Source organism: Salvia miltiorrhiza, chromosome 3 (genome assembly GCF_028751815.1).
Source record: "Salvia miltiorrhiza cultivar Shanhuang (shh) chromosome 3, IMPLAD_Smil_shh, whole genome shotgun sequence".
In the NCBI taxonomy this organism is placed as follows: domain Eukaryota; kingdom Viridiplantae; phylum Streptophyta; class Magnoliopsida; order Lamiales; family Lamiaceae; genus Salvia; species Salvia miltiorrhiza.
The window spans coordinates 51,209,159-51,227,505 of NC_080389.1; the positions used below are offsets into that span (position 1 = coordinate 51,209,159).

General features: G+C 35.3%; 1 protein-coding gene and 1 long non-coding RNA gene across 2 annotated transcripts; both read right to left on the bottom strand.

Moving 5' to 3' along the window:
* Positions 1-8,229: 8,229 nt before the first annotated feature.
* On the bottom strand, positions 8,230-9,683 carry LOC131014198 (1-aminocyclopropane-1-carboxylate oxidase homolog 1-like). The gene is made up of 2 exons (XM_057942092.1): positions 8,765-9,683; positions 8,230-8,672 (listed from the first exon to the last, which is right to left on the bottom strand). Exons 1-2 carry the CDS (start codon positions 9,608-9,610, stop codon positions 8,412-8,414), a joined length of 1,107 nt encoding a protein of 368 aa, XP_057798075.1. The 5' UTR covers positions 9,611-9,683; the 3' UTR covers positions 8,230-8,411.
* A 2,314-nt stretch (positions 9,684-11,997) lies between these two features.
* Positions 11,998-16,001, bottom strand: LOC131014199 (uncharacterized). The gene is made up of 6 exons (XR_009098102.1): positions 15,744-16,001; positions 12,798-13,280; positions 12,658-12,727; positions 12,466-12,573; positions 12,285-12,377; positions 11,998-12,191 (listed from the first exon to the last, which is right to left on the bottom strand). It is a non-coding gene; the product is annotated as an uncharacterized LOC131014199 (long non-coding RNA).
* Between the last annotated feature and the right edge of the window lie 2,346 nt (positions 16,002-18,347).

The window sequence follows — 18,347 nt, forward strand, 5'->3', positions numbered from 1 at the left end:
TACTGATAGCTCAGTCTTTTTATTGTCTAGAACTGCTGTGTGGTTTTGGCATCATCAAAAAGGGGGAAATTGTTGGGAACCTTGTGGAATATCCTAACCCTTGTTTTGATGATACCAAAATTCATAGGACTTAAATGTAATAGACTAGAATCGTTTTGAACTCAAGTGTTAGAGTTCGTTTCTAGTTTAGTTGCGGTATCGAAGACTGAAGACTGAAGACTGAAGACTGGAGTTACCAACTGAAGTGTCAGTTGAAGAATCAGTTGAAGACTGATTATTTAATGCGCGCCATAGACTGATACTAAAGTCAAGTATCAGTTGAACATTCCTCCTAGGACTGATCTTCCAACGTTCAGAGGAAGCCACGTACGCTCAAAGTACAGCCGCATTAAATGCAGAGATATCTCAATATCTTATCTCTGCAGAGGTCATTCCTATCTGGTGGCTACTTTTCAGAGATGTCACATCTTCTGTTCTTCAAAGAGAGCCGTTTCCACACAGATAAGGAACCTCGAAGATTGAAGCCTCAGCCCAAATTCGAATTGCTCTCCAACGGAAGAAATCTTGAGGACGATTTATGCCAACGGATCTATTCAAGAGTTCTCCTACAAATAGCGCTCGAGGATCACTTCAATCTTCACCGATTCAACGACATAAGCTGAAGCTCTGCCGAAATAGCTACTCAGCCTAAAGCTTAACCGCTCAAAGCTTGAATCGAAGAAGAGAATTCCAAAGCCAAAATCAGTCACTGCTGATTACATACATTCTCTTAGACCCTAGGCATATATTCTGTGTACCCAGAAGCCAAAGGTCAAACTTGCTTCAAAGAACTTGTTCTTTGTAAGTATAGTTGGCACTCGTTTAAACCTCTCCCCCATAAGAGTGTTTGAGTGACTCGTAGTTCAGGAAGGTACTCTGAACTCTGAAAGGGAAGTCTGAGCACGAGGTGTGCTTAGCAGGGAAATCCTACGCGAGTTGTGTAGGTGCTGAAATCCTACGCGAGGTGTGTAGGTGGGGAAACCCTACGCGAGGTGTGTAGGTGCTGAAGAGAGTTTATCTTCAGTTTACGGTTTGCAGTGCACCAGGCAAGCACTTGCGGAGTGGATTGTTGGTCTGATCAACCAGCCGTGGATGTAGGAAAGAGTTTTTCCGAACCACGTAAAAGTCTCTGTGTTATTTACAGCTTTCAGTTTTACTTTCATATCTGTGCTATTTCAATTGATAAAACTGAACACTGACTAACAGCAAGAGAAACCCTAATCCAACTATCTGCTCCACTGAGGCTATTCGAAACTAAGTTTAATTTCCGCTGCTTGTGATATCAATCTGACTGAACTATCCTCTGATAGTAAGAAAGAGAGATATCATCTCTATCGTTGCAAACACGACTGAAGCCCTTACGTGGATCAGTTAAGTTCTAGTGACTTAACTGATAACTCTTTACTGAAGAGCTTTCAGTATCAGTCGTCAACCCTGTTGGTCAAAACTAATTTCGGTTAAACAGGTGTCTGGTTTGCATGCATAGTTTCTTTTCTATCTCTGACTGAGATCCCTCTGATTGAGGTCGGTAGATAGTCAAAAATAGCCTATAGGTGTATTCCCCCCCCATACACCTATTCGAGACCCCCCGGACCTAACAAAGATCATTACTTGCAGGCATTTTTTTTGCAATTTTTCATGTGATTGTTAAGTGAAGCAGTACCATTCTTACTCGAATCACTACAAAAAACCCTAGTACAATGTATGCACCTAGCTTTCGTACTATTATCATCTGGATCAACAAAAGGTTGAAAATGTTCCCAACATTCTGACCTTTTTGCCATAGCTCTTCGTTTCTTAGTTTTACCGGCCGGAAGGGGATTTTCAACTGGAGGTGCAGCTTGAGTAGTTTCATCTCCTGATTTTTCATTTGCTTGAGACATCTGCAAAAATTAAACATATCCTAAATTGCATCATCGACAATTAAACAATTAAAGATTTACACATAACAATCTAAGAACTTACACTGCAACTAGCTGTTGAAGAATCTATGATGAAAGAGAAGAAGAGATAGTGCGGGGCCTGTGGGCTGTTGTCGAACCAATTAATGAGAGAGAAATAAAATAAGGCTCGGTACCTAGTCGATTTGTGGTCGAAGCAGTTAACGAAAGAGAGAGAAGTGATAAGGCCGACGACGGATGCAGAATTGGAGAGTGGAGAGAGCCGTCAGCCGTGTGAGGGTTGTGGTGGAGAAGACCGGAGATGGTCGGCGACTTGGCGGCGCCGCGGCGGCTGAGACTAGGGCTGAAATTGAATTGGAGGAATGGAGATTGGAGAAGTAGAAAGGTTGGCTGCGGTACTTAGGTCTTAGGGCACGAATGGAATGGGTTTAGCCCATTTTGATTATGGAATGTTCCCATTAAATGAATAAGTGTGGTGTTAAAATATAAATAATATATAATATATAATACATAAATATATAAATATATATTTCGGTTTTTTCGGTCGGTTCGGTTTTAAAAAAATCAAACCGACCGAAAATCGAATTTTCGAAATTTGTTCCCAGATAACCGAATAGTCCAAAAAAACCGAATTACCCGAACCATTTTAACCGAAATATTTTCGGTTCGGTTCGGTCTTCGATTTTTCTGAAAATCTGCTCACCCCTAGATCTATCCACTGCCAAACACCACAATCAACAAATTCACGAATTCGGCAGCAGTAGAACCTCCGAAAAGGGTTCAACTCGGTCTTGGATGTGAAATGATCCACTGGAAGATCGTGGTCACACCTCAACTCACCTTCGGGGTTATTGGTGTTTCCGGGTTTACGACGAACCTTAGGGGATGATTGCGAGGAGGCCGATGAATTCTCCATTGATGATTTTCACTGGGGCTCTTCGGAAATGTAAAATAAAACACAAAGGAGCCCTAGTTAAAAAATTAAGGTTCTTATTTTTAATTACAAGGAAACGACGTCGTTTGGTGATTACTATTTTCAATTCGACAGGAGGCAAAACGACGTCGCTTTAATTATCGGAAATAAATGACACGTAGATATGTCCAGCTTCCAAGTCATTTTGAATTTCACCGTATAACTAAATAGGATGTAAAAACCGCTCGGGTGCTTAGTTGTAATATACTGTAGCGGAAATTCTGTAAGTGATGCAAAACGCGAAAGCCCTAATAGTTAAAGGATTTATGGGCATTAACCCCTTAATTTTTTTGTATCATGACTCGTGAATGTTCACATGTCCGAATTCTTCGTTGTTGCTTCCTTTTTTCTTTTTTCTTTTTTTCCCTTTTTTTAGTGGATCGGAGCTATTTTGTCATCAAGAATTTTTTTGGGTTTTTGTTTTTATTTTTTTGTGTGGAGCTGTTGTTTTCAAGAATTGTTGGTTTGATGTTCCTAGCTAACATGTCGTTAACATTGAGGATGCATAGTCCATATCAGCAAAAAAAAATCATAATGCTTTTTTCTTATACCTTAATAATTATGACTGCATTGTTAAATCTACGAATCATGCAAAAACCAAATTCTTATTTATTCTTTTATCATTTAACTTTAAAAAAATGAATAAATTTAATAAATAAGACTTTGATATATTATATATAGGAGAAAAGAACTACTCCCTCCATCCCACGAATCTTGACACGTTTTCTGTGACACCCAAATCCAATTTAACTTTACATGGAAACGCACGCGGAAAAACTATGAATATAAATAAATATTTAATGAGAAAATCAGGAAATAAATTTTTATTTAAACATACTTTACTCAAAATAACATTTTTAAGTAAAACTAAATTCAAAATATTTGACTCGCCATTCGACCTTCCACGCGCCTCCGGCCTTTGAAACCTGAAAATGTTAAGTATGGGATGAGCATACAGGGTACACTCAGTGTGGGAACATGCAATTATTGTCCAAGATAATAACACAGTAAACACATACGGTCACTTCATATATATCCTCATTATTCGCACTGTGGCAATCCAAGGACTATTAAAGTCCCGGACCCTATTTACGGGCCCCTGGTGACATCCTCAATATAATGGTTGCAACCCTGTAATATGTAATCGCATTGTGGCAATCCAAGGACCTTTCCGTCCTGGACCCTATTTACGGGCCCCTAGCGATACATAACCTCAAATCGCATTGTGGCAATCCAAGGACTGTGAAGTCCTGGACCCTATTTACGGGCCCCTAGCGATATCCTCAAAATATACGTCATAACACATATGGTAAACACATATTATTAAAATGGATAAGAATTAACCACAGCATGTACTGAAATAAATCACACACCTGTAACTTGAGCTTTGGAAATCACTTGAATAATTTAAAGTAAAATCCACGTCATAGTCCTTGCCGCGCCTCTTTTCTCAACACATGATCAAATACTTGCTTCCTTGAATTATAATTTAATTCAATGTATTTTACTGCCAAATGATCTTGTATATATAGTGTGAAATCAAAGTCCTACGTGGACAACATATATATGTATAAATTTACCTAGGCTTCATGAGTCATTTTGTAGACTTGCCTTTTTAGGTTATTAGGCTAACTTACTATTTGTAATAACATTACACGTATCATAGTTTTTAGATATTTTATTAGCTTAGATCATTATCTTATGTAATTATATATAATATTGGGGTGTTATATATGCATCTTACGTATATCTATAACACATGTAATCATATTAAAATTATTATCCTTCAATTATAAATATAAATATCTACAAAACATAGATTTAGTATACATATATATTATGTATATATATATATATAAATATATCTATTATTCTACATATGAATTTAAAATTAATTAGCACTCTAAAATAAATAAATATATTTTCATAAGGCTCAAAAGTAATTTTTTTTTAAATAAAATTTGACTAGTCGAAAAGCTCGATAAACAAAATATTATTGAAAATTTTATAACTTGAATATTTAATAATTTACAAATAAAATTATAAAGGAAATAAATGATTTTGGGCTGTGACATTTTCCTTTTTGTGCCGTCCCACGAATCTTGACACGTTTTCGTTTTGAGTAATAATTATTACCTTCTCTCTCTTACTTTATCATTTTTATAACTCTCTCTCTCCTACTTTATCACTTTTATTACCTTCTCTCTCATACTTTATCACTTTTATATTTTATTAATTACACACTTAAAACACTAATCTACAACTCCTTAATTCCCGTGCCGAATTCAAACGTGTCAAGATTCGTGGGACGGAGGGAGTACATTATTAAATCTACGAATCACGTTCATCCAACAAGGATAAACGTGAGAACGTGATTTGTAGATTATATAGGGTGTGGTTCAAGAGAGAACTACATTATTTGTGAGAACGTGAGAACCATCAAATCTATTGCATCCATTGTAAAAATTAATGCATTCGCTGTAAAAATTAATGCACTAAAAAAAAATTACTCCCTTCAAGATTCGAACCCAGGATCTGCATTCATCCAATAAAATGATGCATCCACCGTAGATCTTGGTGATCAAATGGCTGAAAATGGTTCTCTGTTCTTCTTTTATTTAGTGGTTTTTTCTTGAACCTCTCCATATATATATATATATATATATATATATATATATATATATATATATATATATATATATTTTCAAAGTATAGAGTCTTAATCTCAGCCGTTGATCTTATCTAATCTATTTTTTTACGAACATATCAACGAAAATTAGTATGTTCATTTATTTTTTTACGAACATATCAACGAACATTAGTATGTTCATTAGTATTTTCTACGAACATATCAATGAACATAATATGTGGATGCATTATTCACGTAACAAACTCATCACCAAATTAATATTCCATAAATAAAAGATTTGATTGCTTATATCTATGACAATTAACGAAAATATCAAATCTTCACCAGATGAATCATCACCCTTGGATATACCAAGATCGACGCACAGGATTTGGTCTTCGTTCTTCGAATTTTTGATGGTCTCCATAGAACTCCATCCAATATATATATATATATATATATATATATATGTAGGGTTGAGTTCAATAGAGAATTATCTTTTTATTCATTATGAACAAATCTATTCATTTTACGAACAGATCAACATAAGTAGCGCAAAAAATTCATGGTCATGAGTTCGAATCCCAAAGGTAGCGCGAAAAATTATTTTTCGCATTTCATGCCTTTATACAGTTTATTCATGCGTGTTATACATAAAATTCATGCATTTTTGCTGATTCGTAATTCTTAAAATAAGGGTGGTTTATTGAATAACCGCCCCCTATATATATATATATATATATATATATATATATATATAGGGGAGGGCTAGAATAAAAACACTCTTAAGTGTATAAAATATAAATGATTTTCAGCCCTTAGATCATCAAGATCTATGGTTGATTCGTAACCCTTTTGGATGAATTCGTGGTCCTGGGTTCAAATCCCAAAGGTAGCAAAAATTTATTTTTCACAATTCGTAACCATGTTGGATGAATTCGTAACCCTGTTGGATAAAATTCGTGCATTATAAAACGTTTATATTTATATTTTAAGAAGTGTTTTTACTGTAGCCCTCCCCTATATATATATATAGAGAGAGAGAAAAGTTAAACAGAGAATGCTAAATATTTAGATAATAGAGAATTCGTGAAATAAAAACGAACAGATCTACAATTTTTACGAACAAATCAATGTACCGCATGAACAGCAATTTGCCCCGGGTTCGAATCCTGCTGGTGGCGAGTATTTCTCTTTTTTCACTACATACGTCTGTTCGTTAGTTATGTTGATCTGTTCGTAAAATGTATAGACTTGTTCAAAATAAAATATATATATAATAATTCTCTGTTTAACTTGACCCTATATATATATATAGGGGAGCGTTCCAATATCCCTTGTATGCCTATATGTAGTGAGATCTTAGATTGATTTATAAATATTGATTTAATGTATCATATAGGTGATATTTATGTGAATGGGAAATTTTTTTATCTGTGTTCGAATCCTAGAGGGAGCGAAAATTTTACTAATTTTTTGAATATCGTTATTCAAGACTATATACAGCCTTATTCAACACTATATATTGTCGTATTCATAATTTTGAAGATGTCAAAATTTAATGATAATGAAACTCCGATAATAACCAAACTAACTAATAAATTAGGAAGTTCCCAGCCAGAGAGCAAGTTGAAATCTATGTCAAAGTGAAAAAGATATAAAGAAATTCTAAAGTTAAAGACTGCTAGAATTCTTAGCTGAAGAAATCATCCCAACTGGAGAAGAAGATTTTTCTGAAGAAGGAGTCCCAACTGAAGATAGGATTCCAACTGAAATGAAAATCCAACTTAAGAAAAGAACCAGCTGATGAGGAGATCCTACTGACGAAAAAGACCAGTAATAGTAGAAAACTCATTGGATGTGCAAAGTGAAACAAGAACCGGTTGACCGGACATTGCAGCTGATTTTTAGTCCACTAATATGGACCCACCCCGGATCCGCCTCGTTTATATTTTTATATGCTTGATAGAGTTTTTGTTAAAAGATATATTGAAGTTTTAATTGTGAAATTTATGGTTAATTTGTTTGTGATATTGAATATTACTATTATTTATTTTGAGTTTTTATATGTTTGGTGGAATGGATAAAATGCTTGTTGTATAAGAAAATTTTGTAAAATAAATAAATAAATAAATTGGTGGGTACCCGACGAGTACCCTTCCTTCGCTGGGTAATCCCCGCCCCGAACTCACCCCGATTTAAATGGATATGGAGGCGGGTATGGGGGTATTATTTTGAGGCTGGTATGAGGATGGAAAATCAATCCCCATCCCATTGCCATCCCTAATCAGTTTAGCCGACTAGCCGGCTGAAGAAGCGGTCAATGAGAACCGTGTGAAGACGCTTATCCGAAAATTAATTAATCTACTTGTAACCTTATTGAAATCAAACTCAATTGATTCATTATCAACTGAATATGTTCCTTATATACATAATTCTAATTAAGTAGCGAAAAAGTTCTAATTAGTGTATCACTCGTACATCAACAAAACACTCGTTCGGAACCAACAACACACACATAATTAATAACATTAATTTATTATAAAATTTGAAATATAATATAAGAATATTAATCTTGAGTGTCTGTCACAATACATATACGATGCATATCCAAATGTCGCGAAAACAGCAAAAGAATTGGCATGTGGATGGTGAATCGGTGATAGCAACGCTCCAACAACGAAGAATATAAAAAAAACTGAGAGACATTAATGAACCAATAGTTGTTACAGAAATTAAAATAAATCAAAAGCAACAACTGCATATCATATATATATATAAAAGAAATCCGCAATGTGATGCAGTCCAAATATAAAATGTTGTGCGAATAAACTTAAGATGGCATATGAGTAGGACATGTGAGATGAAGTCAAAGTGATTGAATCTTGAAATGGGGCAAGGCTGACGTGGAACCCTGAAATTTAGTCTTGTAAAATTCAATGTATTCTCCAAACATGACCTCCCTGTACACCGCCGGACTCTCCTCCGAAACAAGCTCTTTGATCGGACCAAACGCCTTCGCCATCGCCTTCCTGCTCGGAGTAAAGAAACTCGCCACCGAAATCCTCGGCCCCACCGCCTGCGCCACCACTCTGTGCTCCACGCTTATGAACTTGTCATTGCTAATGATCTATATATATATATTCCAGACACACACCTACAGTTAAAACAGTGATATATATATATATATAGACGAGTTAATTAATCGATTAAGGTACTGACCTGCAAGAGATCACCAACATTGGCTATGAGGGCCCCACGAACCGGAGGGACGTCGACCCATTGAGCGTCGTGAAGAATCTGGAGGCCGCCGATGGTGTCTTGCATGAGTAAGGTCAAGAAAGTGGTGTCGGAATGCGACTTGTTTCCGAAGGTCTTGTGCGGCTCCGGACATTTAGGATAATACAAACACGCCAGCGCCTCGCTTTTCATGCACTCCATGCTGGAAAGGTAGTCGCTGCGGAGCCCCAACGCCTCCGACAGCAGCTCCGCCATCACCTCCCTCAGCTGGATCACGTGTTTCACGTATTCCTGCACTTGCTCCCTGCAGGCAGAGGGTATCTCCTCGGGCTCCAGCTGGTCATCGTAGAAGAGGAAGCTCAGGATATCCCTCCAGCAACCCAACTCGTTTTCTCGCTCCGGCAGATTGCTGTTGAACTTCACGCTCCGCCTCTGGTCGGTCGTGTAGAACGCCGCCTTCTCGTGGTGGGGCAGCTCGTGGAAGCGCTTCACCGCCGCCAGCATGGCGTCCATCGTCTCCACTGGGATCGAGTGGTTCACTATGCGGAAGAACCCCCACTCTTGAGCCGCCTTGCGGATTTCCTCCACCACCACGCGCCGCCCTTCACCTCCGCTCCGCAGCCCTTGGAAGTCGATCGTCGGCAGATCGGAGCCGTGGGCGGGTGTGGGTGGTGGAGGATGGGTCTCGAAACTGGTCTTCGGATGCACGAAGATTTTGGGGATGTTTGTTATGCCGGTATCGACAAGACCTTTCACACCGGCTTTTGTTTCGTCGATTTCTTTAACTTCCTTGGCCCAATCGTAGTCGCCATTGCTGGAACTCACCATTTTTTTCAGATGCCAAGGAGTAATAATGGAGGAGGAATGAATGAGGTGGATGGGACTATTTTGCAATTCGCGAGGACGATGCGCCTATATATAGGAAAAAATAAGTCGCACACACATCATTTGCACGTCTAGATAACATTATAATAAAATTTTCCACTATTGAGTATTGACCTCGTAATAAAAAAAAATAAAAAAAAATCCAATACTGACATCATTTTAGTAACACCAAGAAATTTATAAAATTTGTTATATGAAGGTTAATTACGCGAAAAATCATGAACTTTGGGCCGATTTCCAAGTTTGCCATCAACTTTTTTTTTATATCAAATTTTCCCTGAACTTAAGGGGTTGAACAATTTTTCCATATTTTTTTGCTCCGGTGAAGCTCCGAGCTGACGTGCCGCTTACGTGGTAATACCAAGCTGACCTGTCGCCTACATGGTAATACCGAGCTGATGTGGCCCGTACTTGGAAAAACAATAAACAAAAAAATAAAAAAAATCATTATGTTCCCTCCCCCTTCTCCAAGTCGGCCGGTGGACCGCTGCCAAAGGACCGCCGCTGCCTTCTTCCGGCGGAATACCACCTCCGCCTTCCTCCTTCTCGCGTCGTTCCAGACCTCACGCCGCCTCCCACAATCACTAGATCAGTCGCCTTCCTCTTCCGCCGCATCGAACCCCCTCTACCGCCCTCTCCCTCTCCACCCGACCTCGCGCCGCCTTTCATCGCTCTGGCGAGATTAAGGAATGAGAGATTTGGAAAACTAGGGCTCTGCAAAACTGAGGGCAGGGGCGGTCCGGTGGGCGGCTCTTCGCCGGAGTTCAGAGAGGAGAAGACGGGGGCTAGAATTTGAGGTAAAACGACGTCGTTTTATGCCCAACTAAACGACGTCGTTTTGGTTCCCGTCCGGCGGTGCCATATCATTTTTCAGGTCACTCAAAAATGCCATGTCAGCACTCAATTTGGGGATTTTCAAAAATCATGGAAAAATTGTTCAACCCCTTAAGTTCAGGGAATTTTTTATAAAAAAAAAAGTTCATGGCAAGTTTGGAAATCCGACCAAAGATCATGGTTTTTGGTGTAATTAATCCTATTTTTAAGTATAACAAAATTAATTTAGCTAAATTAAATTTTATTACATGTAAAAATATAAATGTTTTTACTAAAAATATAATAAATTTTGTGAGATTTATTCATATATATATATATATATAACTAAATTTGCTACATCTGAAGCTAGCTATCAAAAATATTTTTGTTGCACATAAATGTCACAATATATTTTTGATCTCTCTCCCCCTCTCTCAAACACACACACACACAATTCTTATTATATTACTTTACTACTAATAAAATTAATTTTCTCAAAACACTAGTTAAAAATATGTTGTCCTACAAAATATAGCTACACTTTTTTATATATCATAAATAGAAAATAATCTACATCTTTACGTGTCATAAGATTATGTATGCCCTCAAAAGTCACTAAATTTTGTGACATGCATGCTTTTATTTTTGTGACACACATAACACCTAATCATCTCAAGATGTAACAATATTAATGATATTTATAAATCTTACAATTCTTCAAAATTATATAGTTGTGTCATGCACTGAGAACATCAAACGAAACAACATGTTCAAATAAATAAACATAAATTATTAAATATAATCAAAATATAAGCAAATGCAAAGTATGCTTGAAAAATAAAACAAAATATACTCTATAAAAATCCGAAATTGAAAACGTAAATTTATGATTTTGCATAAATTGTAATGGTAATTGTAGTTATTAAACAATTGAAAATTATTTGATAATGAAAATTAGCATTACACAACATCATCATCATCATCATAGAGTTTATTACTTAATAAATAAATATTTTAATACACAACCATAACTAAAAACTCATATTTGAAATTATAGTTTTAATACATATAATTACTCATTACAAAGTTATATTAAAATAAATACAAAAATATCATTTTTAAAAAAGAGTTATACAATGAACCACTACAAAACAAACGCTAATAGACAACGGTCAGAACACGTTGTCTATTACAAAATCAATTGTTGTAAATGAGAGTATTGTCTATTGAGGGGCGGTCATAGACAACGGTCTAATCGTTGTCTGTTCTCTCATAGACAACGTCTTGGCGTTTGTTGTCTATTCTGTGATAGACAACATGCGAAAACCCGTTGTCTATTCTCTGATAGACAACGCCTGATCATTCGTTGTCTATTCCCTTATATACAGCATGTTCTTGATCGTTGTCTATTCTATATTACAGTTTTTATCTTGCATTTTTATTTAAAATTTCCTGTTTTTTCAATTTATATTTCAATAAATCTAAAAATATAATATGAAAAGCTAAAAATACATAAATTAATAATAAAATTCATACATTATAATCCATCATCATCATTCTACATTACAATACAATCCAACATCATCATCCCTACATTACATTAGAATCGAAACATCATCATCCTAGTCCTACATTACATTAGAATCCAAACATCATCATCCTACTAATTGAAACATAACTGCAAACACCGAAAACAAGCAAGTTACACCATCTGCAATATTAGAATATTTCAAGTATCAATTTATAAAATTTATTAACCTTATATCTCAAAAATATTAAAAAATTAACTTTATATAAAACTTACCCATCATCACTCATATGTGATTTTACATACAAATTCTGCCCACTCTATCCTTACTTCATCAATTTCCTTTTTGGAGTAGCATCCTCCTGCAAACTATAAGAAAGACAAACTTGTGATCAAATATGAAATTATAGAAATTGTCTTGAAGTAAAATTTAATAAAAATTATAAATTACAATTACCAGTGTAATTATTGGGAGAGAGTGATCAGATACAATATTATCAATAACATCTCTCATGTATCGCATAACATAGAATCCACACTGTTTCCCATCAGGTTGTTGTGGACTCTGTCACATTTAATAATACTAGTAAACAACTAAACATACTATTTAATCCAAGTGAAACATAATTTTAAGGTAATAATTTCATACATCGATCACTTCCCACAAAAGATTCTGTCTCCCCCTTATTCCTATGCTCATGTTGAACATTTTTATGGCTCTACACATATTATAATATACATTAAAAACAAATAATCTAAATTAATCTAAAAAATAATAATAAAACTTACGTCGTCATAATGCTCTTCCACTCCTCAACATGACAACTGTCAGTCAATGGATCCAACACATATATTGTCTCCTTATGGGGATAAACCATCATGATGACCCAATGCCAACTAAAAGAATAAATAAATAGTTACCAACAAGTATAATATAACATAATCATTTTAATTGAAAAAAACTTAATAATTTTCACATACCCTACGTTACATATAGCACATATAGCACATAATCGGCTCCAAGCCATCGCCACAACAACAAATGGAATGGAACGAGCCATTCCCCAACCTATTCTCCATATCCACTACCTAGATACATGCTTATCTATGGTATTTACATAATCTACTACCTAGATACATGCTTGTCTGTGGTATTTACATAACCATGGTTGCCACTTGAACCATGGTGCAAAAATAAAAGTAAGAGTATAGCAAACTAACCGTAAAAGCTTATCTCTTTCTTTTCTCTCTCTGTGGCTGCTTCTTAGATATCTGTGCCAAAAAGATATAGGAATTTAAAGATTAAAAATTGCATCACACCTTCACATGAAACAAAATTAGTAAAGTGTGATTAAATATGGTAGAATTAGTGCCCATAATCGTTCTGGGTAAAGCAAAATTCTATTATTATATTTAACTAGGAAAATAATGTAATGAGTTGACATTCACTTTAAAAGCAGCAGCAGCAGCATGATCACTAGTGGAAATCTAGTTACAAAATGCAAATAAGCACAAATCAAAGGCCACATTTGGAGAGATAAATAGCAAAATTAAACCCCTCCCAATTTTCATAAGACGAAGTAGCAGCCTAGCTATATATATTCCTCTTAGCAATGCTTGCAAGATTGAGTATTTGAAAGATCACATGATCAAACAAGCTCATAATTGTTCGGTCATACATATATTATTCATCGATATAGTGAAAGGAAAGTTATATTGAAGGAAAGATCAGAAAAGAAAGCAAAAGTAAGTAAGGAAAATTACATAAAAGCTCAAGATCCAGAACAGATTCACTTCTGTTGAAATGAATGTGAATTGAAAGAAAACTATGATCAAGACATGCTGGTCTTGGCTTGTTCCAGCAGCCAAATACTGTAAATATATATATATATATATATATATATATATATATATATATATATATAGGGAGAGGTTCAAGAAAGAACCATAAATAAAAGAAGACCGGAGAACCATTTTCAGCCATTCGATCATCAAGATCTACGGTGGATGCATCATCTTGTTGGATGAATGCAGATCCTGGGTTCGAATCCTGAAGGGAGCATTTTTTTTTAATTTTTTTAGTGCATTAATTTTAACAGCGAATGCATTAATTTTTATAGTGGATGCATTAGATTTGATGGTTCTCCCGTTCTCACAAATAATGTAGTTCTCTCTAGAACCATACCCTATATATATATAGGTATATATATATAGGGTTGAGTTCAACAGAGAATTATCTTTTTATTCATCATGAACAAATCTATATATTTTACGAACAGATCAACATAACTAATGAACAGACGTATTTAGTAAAAATATAGAAAAACTCACCACCAGCAGGATTCGAACCCGGGTCAAATTGTTGTTCATGCGGTACATTCATCTGTTCATTAAAATTATAGATCTGTTCGTTTTTATTTTACGAATTCTCTATTCTCCACAATATTTAGCTTCTCTGTTGAACCCTTCTCTCTCTCTCTCTCTCTCTCTCTATATATATATATATATATATATATATATATATATAATGAAAAGAAAGAACATAATATAAGAATGATACTCCAATTATAAGTTGAAATGGAACATAATATGCAAGCAAACTGTGTGTTTTCTTACTCATAATTCTGGATTTGGTCTAGGAATTAGGTTGAAGCTTTATGGAAACAAGGCTGAAGAATAGGGCTGAGGAAAACCAAATCGGAACCGCCAAACCGAACCGAACCGAACCAAACCGGGCGGTTTGGTTCGGTTTATGTAGAGAAAACGGTTCGGTTTGGTTTGAAAATTTTCAAACCGTCAGAAAACGGTTCGGGTTCGGTTTGAGAAAAATGGTTTGGTTTATAAACCGAACCCGCCCGATTTAAATATAATTAATAAATATTTATTTTTAAATAATTAATTAATAAATATTTAAAAATTAAATTTAGAATTTTACACTTTACATTAAATTCAAATGTACATAAGATTTTTATTATGTGCTTGTTCTTTAATTTTTACAAACTCTTGGTTGTAGAAGTAAATGGTTTTATCTAGATGTGGTAATTTTTGCTTATTCATAGTACTTTAATTTTTGCTTATAGCTTTTTTTTTAAAAAAAAAAAACGGTTTTGGCCAAACCTAACCGAACCGAACCGAAAATTTACGGTTCGGTTTGGTTCGGTTTTGACCAGTCAAACGGTTTGGTTTGGTTCGAAATTTTTTAGGCGGTTTGGGTTTTGGGTTGGGTATTTCGGTTCGGTTTCAACCCAACCCGCCCGAATGCTCACCCCTACTGAAGAATATGAGGGAGACAAGATCGAATTGCCTCGGCTGCTAAAAGCAGGATTTCTTGCAATTCCAGAGATGAAAGATCAAAGAAGAGAAAATGTGAAGCATGAAAATTGGGAGGGGTGAAGCCATCAAAGTTCATCAATCTCAGCCATCAGAATAACTCATTCCTTGAGAAAATGTCACAACCATCAGCTGCAGATGGAGCAACGAAATTCCAATACAGCAATGCAGCAACAGCAAAATATAGCAACAACAATGCAGCAACAACAACATTTCCTAACTAATTGAGCAAAATATAGCAAATCTAAAGCTGAAAAAAAAATCTTGAGGAGAATCCAGATCTCACATTTTATAGCAATAATAGCCAAATTTTAACTTCATTCCTTGTTCATAAACAATGAGGATCGAAAAAAGTATCAGGATACATAGGAAACCAAAAAAAGAAAGAATAAGAAATTCAATTACCTACTGATTCTTCGATGAGGCGTAAGAAGAGATATGGTTTGGTCTTGAAAGGATAATAATGGCTGCCAAAGGTATTTGTGGTGGTGATTCTGACCGGCAGCTCCGGCTTGGATATGGCAGCTAACTGTTAGATCGCAATCTCAGGGGAATGCGGCGGCTGTGGACGGGAATCGACGACGAGGCAAGGAAATAGGCGGCCGAGTGCAGGAATCGGCGACGATGCAAGGAAATAGGCGGCCGAAGCTGAGAATCTCTGTCCTAAATCGTAGACAACGGTCTTGAAAACCGTTGTCTATTCTCTAATAGACAACGGTTTTTGTGACCGTTGTCTATGACCGTCCTAAATCGACAACGTTTCTTTGAAAACCGTTGTCTATAGTCATAATAGACAATGATTTTCAGACCCGTTGTCTATGACCGCCAAAAATAGATAACAGTTTTTGAAACACCGTTGTCTATAGTCATGTTAGACAACAGGTTTTGAAGCATGTTGTCTATATTATGTTGTCTATGAGCTGAATTCTTGTAGTGAACCAATATATTTTTCTTCACCTTTGCTACATTCTAAACAATTATAATTAAAAAAATTATGTAAAACACAAGAAAGACGAGCTTTTGCGACATGAAAAAGGTGTCGCAAACTTTAGTTTTAATGTCGCAAAAGATAATTTGCGACATTTTCTGCGTCGCGATCAATTGTGTCGCAAAAGGTAATGATGTAAATTTACGACATTATTTTTCAATAATGACACAACGTATATGACACTTTGTGCTTCACTTAAATAATTGCCGCATAGAATTCGCGACACATGGCCCATCATTAGTTTAACGACGCATGTTCATTTGCGACACTTGATGTGACATTAGTTTAAATGTTGCATAATAATTTGCGACGATCGTTCGTGACATTTAAATTAATATGACTCAAAATTCCACAACGCTTGTAGCATCATATTTAAAATGCCGCATAACATTGCGACATATAACATTTGTTGCAAAATTTTATTAAGTGTCGCAAAATAAACCACATTTTCTACATCATTTATTGTTATGTCATAAATCATGCATCATTTATACAACACTAATTGAAATGACATGTCTTAATTTGCGACACTAATTAATATAACGTAGTTGTTTGTGACATGTCATAATTTAAATGTCACATAAAATTGCAACATAAAATATTTCTTGCAATAAATAAATTTAATGTCACAATTTACCGCACTCAATGTATCACTTAATTATTATGTCACAAACGTGATATCTACTTATTTTTCCCTTATATAGAAAAATAAACAAAATTAATATAGTAGAAAAAAAAAGTAAACACGTCATTAAGGAAATATGATATTTAAAGAAAACATTAAAGAGAATAAAGAAAAAAGAAAAAACTTGTTTTATAATTTAAATTACCATAACTTATTCATTCTAAATTTATTTTTTATGATTTATTAAATTAAAGAGTTCTAAAATGAACTAATATAATTTCTTTCTCGTTGATTGCACTAAAAACTTTTATAATTAAAAACTATGTAAATAAAACAACATAAATTGATCTTAAAAATCAAATAAAATTAATATAGAAACTTAAAAAAAAAACTTAAAGTAAGTTAATTAGCATTTAGGAGAGAGGAAAAAAATTATTTTGATACTTTACATAATCATAACTTATTCGTTCTAAATGTACTTTTGATTATTTGTTCTCTAAATTAAAGATTTTGTCATAACCTTTTAAATTAAAATGTACATTGAATATTTTTTCATAAATCCAATTTCACGATTTTTAAGAAGTTAATGGTAAAACAACATTATTTGGAGAGAGGAAAAAATTTATTCCGAAACTTTACATAATCATAACTTATTCGTTCTAAATGTAGTTTTGATTATCTTTCCTAAATTAAAGATTGTCATAAAATTTTAATTTAAAATTTACATTAAATATTTTTTCATATAAATCCAATTTCACGATTTTTAATAAGTTAATGGTAAAACAACATTTTTTTAGGAAGGTAAAACAACATTATTTTGAGAGAGGAAAGAGGATAGAGGAAAAAAAATTATTCTGAAACATTACTGATGAGGAGTTAGGCGGGTCCCTCTGACCGTCTATGCTCCGTGCAAGGTGTTCTCTTAATCGTAAGCCGCGAAAGTTGGATGCATCCCCCGGATAATCCATGCTCCGCGCAGAGGGTTCGTTTTAATCGTAAGCCACGAAAGTTAGGCGGGTTCCTCTGACCGTCTATGCTCCGTGCAGGGTGTTCTCTTAATCGTAAGCCGCGAAAGTTGGATGCATCTCCCGGATCATCCATGCTCCGCGAAGAGTGTTTGTTTTAACCATAAGCCACGAAAGTTAGGCGGCTCCCTCTGACCATCTATGCTCCGTGCAGGGTGTTCTCTTAATCGTAAGCCGCAAAAGTTGGATGCATCCCCCGGATCATCCATGCTCCGCGCAGAGGGTTCTTTCTTAACCGTAAACCACAAAAGTTAGGCGGGTCCCTCTGACCGTCTATGCTTCGTGCAGGGTGTTCTCTTAATCGTAAGCCGCGAAAGTTGGATGCATCCCCCGGATAATCCATGCTCCGCGCAGAGGGTTCGTTTTAATCC

What these genes read in the sequence shown, in the direction of transcription:
- LOC131014198 (XM_057942092.1), bottom strand. Translation starts at nt 9,610, where the DNA reads ATGGTGAGTTCCAGCAATGGCGACTACGATTGGGCCAAGGAAGTTAAA. An exon ending in ATGTTGGTGATCTCTTGCAG is followed by an intron (nt 8,673 to 8,764) that starts GTCAGTACCTTA and finishes ATATATATATAG; the next exon opens with ATCATTAGCAATGACAAGTT.